Source organism: Colobus angolensis, unplaced genomic scaffold (assembly GCF_000951035.1).
Source record: "Colobus angolensis palliatus isolate OR3802 unplaced genomic scaffold, Cang.pa_1.0 Scaffold119, whole genome shotgun sequence".
Taxonomy (NCBI): domain Eukaryota; kingdom Metazoa; phylum Chordata; class Mammalia; order Primates; family Cercopithecidae; genus Colobus; species Colobus angolensis.
Genome location: NW_012113030.1, coordinates 4559326 through 4567413, shown reverse-complemented (window position 1 = coordinate 4567413; position 8088 = coordinate 4559326). Strand labels below are relative to the sequence as shown.

Below are 8088 nucleotides of genomic sequence, written 5' to 3'. Positions count from 1 at the left end.
CATCCCTCACTACAGTTATCCTGTAGTAAATCTCAATATTCCCCACAGAAAATAGTAAATACCTTACAAAAGAAGAGCAGGGTGAGGGGGCAGGGAAAGCAATAAAGAAACTGTGCAAGAAATTCAGTGAATAAGAAGATCAAAAGTCTACAACTGACCATTAGATAACATCCTGGTTTTCTTTAAAATATAATCCATTTTGACTTTTAAGAGTGTAATTTGTTGCTTTGGGCCACTCATGTCTATTTACAAGAAAGAGGGCACATTTGTCATAACATAACTGAACACGAAAGACTCATATAAGTTTGAGTTTTGTACCTCAAAGTTATTGGTAAAAGGAAAAAAGTTAATTAATAGAGTCAAACTTATAGAAAAACTAGCTGATTTTATTATTATCAATGCCAAACAAATCTTTAAATCAACTAAAATTTATTTAAGCATAAAGTTACTTTCACATTTGTCTACAACCACAGTAAATACAGTTCTTGGCATAAAGACATAGCCTTTAGAATTTAAAGCCTCCCCACCTGCAAGATTACATATATAAAACTCCCAGTATTGTTTATATAATAGTGGAGTAATCAAATTAAAATAGTTATACCATCTAGAATAAAATAAAATGGAAATAATTTACTCATAAGATTCATATTTAAATCATCTTTATTTACAAAATACTATCCTGAGAACTGTAATTCCATTAAGCTTCAATTTGAGCAAAAGTATAATCACTTAAGTAACAGCAGTTACTTAAACTGGAAATGAGATCAGTCAAAATTACTTTTGAAGAGAGCAAAAATATTGTCAGGTTTCTTGCTGTGGTTCTGGATGTTCAGTAGCAGGCTCATTTGAAGGCGGAATCAACCCTGAAGGGAACTCACTTCTACCTTCAGAATGTGGGGGTGGGGGAAAAAATCCAGGTCTTGGGGGAAGGTAAGGAGGAAAACCCCTCGGTGGATAGACATTTCTCACTGTTCAAAGAGATTGGTAAAAGACATTTTTTAACTTTAAGAACCTGTACTGTGCCCTAATAAATCATTAAGTTTATAACTTCCATTACCTATTCTTTTCTTTGAAAACCGACACCAGATAATTACTTCATCTAACAAATTACTTTTTACATTGAGAAAAATGTACCTCTTCCAATACAGAAGATTAAAGGAAATATCATTAATTTTTTATGTAATTTTTGTCCTAACACCTGTTTTTAAAAAAAGAGGAATTATTTCAAAATATATAAAACTTACTGTAAAAATAACATTTTTATCTTTCATTATCAAAGTCCTTCTCAAAAAACATTTTCATGTAATATTTTCACCAAACTTAAAATTCATATCAGTGATTCCTGACTCTGATTTGATATTATACTGAAACATTACCAGTAATATCAAAGGCCACCTTAAAATTCCCCCAAACAAAATTCATTTTAATTCACCTTTAACTTTAAAAAGAGAGGAGATGAGACATTCATAGGAAAAGCCTAGTATTTGGTAACCACTTATTTATTCTGCAGAACCTTATAGTTCAAAACAGTAAAGTATGAATATAAAAGCAATGTATTCTTCCCTGTTTCTTATGTGAAGCTTGAAAAGAATTCAATAAATCCAAAAATTAGGTCAAACATATTAAATACACTTTAAATTTTAAATAAGTAGGACTACATCAGAACTACTTATGAAAAGGACTAAAAAATAGCCAGTAACTGTAATGTTAGAATATAAGTTTTAATTATTTTCACTAACTGCCAAAATGACCAGTTGCTACCAGATAAGGTACAGATAATTTTAGTTTTATCATAAGACCTGCATAAAAGTCAATTATTTTCTTGACTACCAAAATACAGAAATAATTCCATATTATTAAGATGAATCAAGGTGAAACCTCATTATAGTCCACTTATGGCTGGCTGCCTTCCCAATTCGGAAAAGTAATGGTACACTCACAGAATGCTAGAAAAATTTTTCCTCCGCTGTGTTACTACATTAACAGATAGTAAAATTAAATCTCTGATTAATAAAACACATATTGAGCTTTAAAAAACAGTTTAAAAAAGCATACTTGCAAATGGAGCATGTGGTGGACCTGGGAAATCCCTTGGTGGAAAATAATCTCGAGAAGTTCCAAACATGGCTCCTGGAGGAGGTGCAGGGAAAGGAGGCCCTCTTCTCAAGAATGGGCCCCTTGTATCCACTGGAAACAATGGACCTCTGATTGGAGCAAGAGGTGGAGGAACAAAGCCAGGGCCAATTGCTTCATTTTCAGCAGGGAGAGATGAATCAGGCACATTTAAATTCTACAACAAATTGACATATAGCAGTCACTAAAACAGCAAATTTGCAATGGTTTTCCTTAAAATCTCAGGTTTAAAAGAAACCATCTAGACAGAAAGCATTCCATGATAGTCTTAGAAATCTCTAGAGAAAGATTCAAACAGCTTTCCATATTAATCTATTAGCTATCACATTTTAGTTATCACAAATATTTTATTAAGTCAACAGAAAACAGCTTTAACCAACAAAGTAATAGTCTGTCTAAAGATAAAACAGAAATATAACCCAAGAGCACCAAAATATATATTATTTTATCAAATATATACTGGAAAAAAAAAAAGCAAGATGTCTATGTTTATATTTTCCAAAAAACCAGTATCTTAATAAACAAAAATATATTTTAAAATATTCAAAGAAAAATCCAAGGGCGAGGGGAACTAAAATCTTGTTTAACTACTAAACTAACTCAAACTCCTAGTCTGCAAATTGTATTTTATCACCACAGGTTACCATCTACAAAAGAAACAGCTTTAATGCTAAGTAGAAAGTATATTAATCAAAAAGACAAAATCAGTCTCATATCAAAACCCAGATTATTAGCTGTATTTCTATTCTAATAAACCATGAGATTAGAAGGCTCAGGCCAGGCGCGGTGGCTCAGGGCCGGGCACAGTACTCACACCTGTAATCCCAGCACTTTGGAAGGCCAAGGCGGGTGGATCATCTGAGGTCAGGAGTTCAAGACCAGCCTGGTAACACTCTGTCTCTACTAAATACACAAAAATTAGCTGGGTGTGGTCGCACGTGCCTGTAATCCCAGCTACTCAGGAGGCTGAGGCAGGAGAATTGCTTGACCCCGGGTTACAGTGAGCCGAGATAGTGTCACTGCACTCTAGCCTGGGCAACAAGAGTGAAACTCCATTTCAAAAAAAAAAGAAGGCTGCTGAATACATGGATACAATTCCACTCTTTCAATACTTACACCAAGATCATCTTTGGTATCATTTCTACTGGATTCCATTTCTGAAGGCATTGACCCATCTAGACATAAAAGTTAAACCATGAAAAGTACATGATTTACCACTTTATTCCTAGAGTATTTCCAGATCACAAAATTGGTATTTTCCCACTCCCCTTGTTGGCACATAAACCAGTTGGACACCAATATCGTATATTGCGGCCACAAGAACAGATTGAGGTCCCTAGAAATCCTGGCAGACTCAGAGTTCTATGATGGCATGTGGCAGTGATTTCTCTGGCTAGTTCCTAACTAAGAAGACATCTGGGAGGAAGCATCTCCCTCCTTCCTTCTTTTCCCCCTCCCTCTTTTTATTTTTCCCTCCTATCCTCTTCTCCTTCCTCCCCTTCTTCCTTCTGTCCTTATTTCTCCATTAAGTAAGAGAGACTAGCCACTGGAATTCAGCTACTGTTCCTAAATAAATGTTCCTGAACTTTGTTATCATCAAGAAATGCAATCCTCTCTGACCATAACTACCTCTCCTCTTGTAGCTTTCTCATTTATTCTCACTACATCGGTCCTTAGAAGTCACTGATGCTTCTGACCACTGAGTTTCCTCCCTCACTTCCTTCCCCAATTAACTAGACTCCAAAGTCCATGACTTCAGCCAGTTATAAATGTCTTTGTCTTACTAGTCATTTTTCACTTGTGCTTGACAACATTCAACCACAAACGGTAGCACTTAAATATTATTATGCCATATTAGGTACTGGTCAACTAGTATTAAAAAATGGGCAAATGTAAAAATTTTTAAATAGTGTAGAAATGGATGTTTCATTCCATTAAACCTGATTTAATGGGGGGAAAACAATTTCTAAAGCCAAACAGAAAGAATTCATTATAATTCTGTAAGGACCTTGGGACTGCTTTCTTTGCTTGTTACTTTTACAATCTGATTTTTGGCCAGACGCAGTGGCTCATGCCTATAATCCCAGCATTTTGGAAGGCCAAAGAGGGTGGATTACTTGAGGTTAGGAGTTTGAGACCAGCCTGGCCAACATGGTGAAACCCCATCTCTACTAAAAATACAAAAAATCAGCTGGGCGTGGTGATGGGTGTCTGTAGTCCCAGCTACTTGGGAGGCTGATGCACGAGAATCGCTTGAACCCAGGAGGCAGAGGTTGCAGTGGAGCCAAGATGGCACTAATGCATTCCAGCCTGGGCAACAGAGACTCTGTCTCAAAAATAATAATAAAAAAAATAAATAAAATACTGATTTTCTAGGCTGAGCAAGGTGTCTCACACCTGTAATCCCAGCACTTTGGGAGGCCAAGGCAGGTGAATTGCTTGAGCCCAGGAATTCCAGCCTCAACAACATGTCAAAACCTCATCTCTACAAAAAATTAGTCATATGTGGCGGTGCACACCTGTAGTCCCAGCTATACTATATAGTTTACTCTTTCAGAAAATCAATATTATTTTTTAAATTATGTATATATTATATATGTTAATATTTACACACATATATATTTAATAAAATATAAATATATTTCCTTTCCTGAGGAAACCTTTTACCAATACATTTAAATCTTGACTTTAAAAAAAAAATTTATTTTCTTAATGTTGTATACTTCTGGTTGATATACTACATACATCTATTTCCCAACTTTAATGGGTTGCTATGAGGAAGTCTAAGTAAAAGAGAGCCGGACAAATAGATTGCTCAGTATATGTTAGCTATATATAAGTTTGAAAAGTTTAAATAATGTAACTGATCACAATATCAACAGAGCATGCATCTAAATTATCTGGTGGGTTTTTATGTATCCATTCACATTTGCCTGGCTTATTTCCCTGATTACTAAACAGGACACACGTAAGTGGACTAGAAAAATTAGAAAATAGTCACAGAGCAGAGAAAAATTTATCATCATAGGTATATGGAGTAAACCTATTTCCATGGTGCTCAAACCAACCCACCAACATATATTTGGATGCCATGTCTGTGTACAATATAACAAGAAACATAAAACCAGGACATTTTCAGAAAAGAGATTTTGGCCTTAGGAACTACTTGAGACAGCAATTATATTGGTCTTTATTCTAACTTCCAGTTCTTTATTGTGCCACCAACATTTTTAAAGAAGAAAAATACAAAGTACTTCTTACCCATTTTATCCAAAGAAGGCATATTAAAACTTCTGAGTTCTGCTGGTCCAGACAGTCTACCAGAATTGGAACAAAATCTGTCTTGCCTTTGTGGAGGAAGGGCTGAATCAGGATATGATTGTCCTAGAAAATAAGTTTTTTAAATGTCTTAATATAAATCAAGTTTACTTAAGTTTAATGTATTGAACTTAAGACTTTTGACCTGCATTCTAAAACTTAAACTCATCTTCTTGGTTGACAATAGTAGACAATTTCAGAAGAATTGCATATTTTACTATAGGCAATAACTTTTATAGTAAACACAAGCATAATCTGCTACTTTGAATTTCGAAAGTTTCAGTTACTATGTGTAAATTAGAACATGTGAAAACAGAATTTAGTTTATATATATAAACTATATATATAAGCTACATATATAGTTTATAGAAACTATATGTACATAAAATATATATTTATTTTTATATACATATAGTTTATATAAACTATATATAATATATATAAATTCATTTAACTTTCCATTTTAAGAATGGATGGAAGTAAATACATCCATATATCAAAAAAGACCCAGGAAACAGCTACTAACATAGGGAAAAAGTAAAGAGAAAAAACATAAGCGCAGCAAGAAATTTACGGTGATAATTCGTCATCAAAGCAGAAAGAGTATCATTCAGAGGTCATCACTGTCAAACTTTTAGTAATATTGACATTTTGGAATTTAGTATCTATTCCAAACCAAATGGAAAGAGATGGGTATGGTGGCTCACACCTGTAATCCCAGCACTTTGGGAGGCCGAAGTGGGTGGATCACTTGAGGTCAGGAGTTCAAGACCAGCCTGGCCAACACGGTGAAACCCTATCTCTTACTACTACAGAGGACCTTACCGACACATCATCTCTCCTACACAAAACCAAAGAAACCATCTGGCATCAACCAGAGTCAACAAAGAGATTATATTTAATGAGCTCCCAATGGTCGGGAAATGTGACTGAAGAGAGAAAGATCCAGATAGTTTGAAGGCTCATTTACACTCCCTTTCAAAATCCTAGCGAGGAGCTGTTTCAACGGGTTTGAGTTAGCCTAATGAAAGAAAAGGTCAGTACCAACCACTGAGATCTAAACTCAGTTTTCCCTTTCTACTTCAAACATAGGATTAATTAAATGGTGGAGTTGGACGAGGGGATGAAATAAGGAAACCTGAACACCAACTCTTTTTTAACTAGGTCTCAAGATACTACATCATTATTTTGCTTCTAAATTATATCCCCACACATCAACAATCTCAGAAATAAAAAATTTGTTACAAATGTGCTACTTTATAAACTACATGGCTATGTTGCCCTCCACTGGCAAAAGCCATTCATTCCTTAAATCTTACCAAGGCCTAGTATGTGTCAGGCACAAACAATACAATGTTGGTCTTGATACACCTCCTGCCCTTACAGTCTAATTCTGATAGAAACACATAAATACAATGTGATTAATGTCTTAATAAAAAGAAATATACATAATATAAGAGGCAGCCCATCTATTTCTGATTGCAGGAATCAGAAATGGAGTCAGAGGCAGTAAAGCTAGCCCTGAAAGAAAAGTAATGATGAACAAGTAATCAAGGGTATTCTGGTCAAATGCACATATACATATACACACACATATACACACACACATACATGTAATAAGATACAGCTATGTGGAAAGCATATGACCAGTTAAAGACTGAACTACAGAAAAGAAGGACGTGAAAGGTCCCTTTCTTTTTCGCTTTCAAACTTTTGTTTTCTATAATAGTATTCTACCCTTATAATAGAAGACATGATTAGAAAGAAAGAATGGAAGGAAAAAAATTATAAGAAAAAAATGAATAAGGAGTGGGAATAAGTGTACAGGGCATTCTGAAGCAGTTTTGCAAACTAAGGATTATACTGCAGAAATAAGCTACTCTCATATACTTCATTCACAGTTTCTGTTGAGGACAATGGGGAGATATCTACTAAAACCAAAAACAGGCCAGGCATGGTGGCTCACGCTTGTAATCCCAGCACTTTGGGAGGCCAAGGCAGGTGGACTGCTTGAGGCCAAGAGTTTGAGACCGGCCTGGCCAACATGGTGAAATCCCATCTCTACTAAAAACACAAAAAAAATGAGCCAGGTGTGATGGCAGAGGCCTGTGATCCCAGCTACTCGGGAGGCTGAGACACAAGAATCACTTGAACCCAGGAGGCGGAGATTGCAGTGAGCCAAGATCATGCCACTGCACCCCAGCCTGGGCGACAAAGCAACACTCTACCCCTGACAAAAAAAATTAAAAATAAAACCAAAAGTGTGCATATCCTATTACCTAGTAATTCCATTTCCTGGACCAATCTCGAAAGAACATATGTACAAAAAGGGTGTTAGCTGCAGCATTGTTAGTAATGGTGAAATACTGGAGACACTCTAAACGGTCACCAACAGGAACTGGATAAATATATTGTGGTTTCTTATATACTGAAATACCATACCACAATTAAGGTAATAAACTCTCTATATATTAACAAGGAAAGAATTCAAGTATGTAAGGCTGATAAGGAAAGCTGATAAAACAGAACTTTAATTTTTTTTAAATTATTATTATTATACTTTAAGTTCTAGGGTACATGTGCACAACGTGCAGGTTTGTTACATATATATACATGTGCCATGTTGGTGTGCTGCAC

The 8088-nt window shown here is 35.3% G+C and overlaps 1 protein-coding gene across 1 annotated transcript in view; it reads right to left on the bottom strand.

The window, feature by feature from the left end:
* Window positions 1-365: 365 nt before the first annotated feature.
* The window catches only part of CTAGE5 (CTAGE family, member 5), a 91274-nt gene continuing 83551 nt past the window's right edge, over window positions 366-8088 (bottom strand). The window contains exons 19-22 of the mRNA XM_011926663.1: window positions 5395-5517; window positions 3250-3308; window positions 2056-2290; window positions 366-968 (exon numbers count right to left, since the gene is read on the bottom strand). Coding sequence (XP_011782053.1) covers window positions 802-968; window positions 2056-2290; window positions 3250-3308; window positions 5395-5517 — 584 coding nt within the window. The 3' untranslated portion in view covers window positions 366-801. The remainder of the gene's footprint in view (window positions 969-2055; window positions 2291-3249; window positions 3309-5394; window positions 5518-8088) is intronic.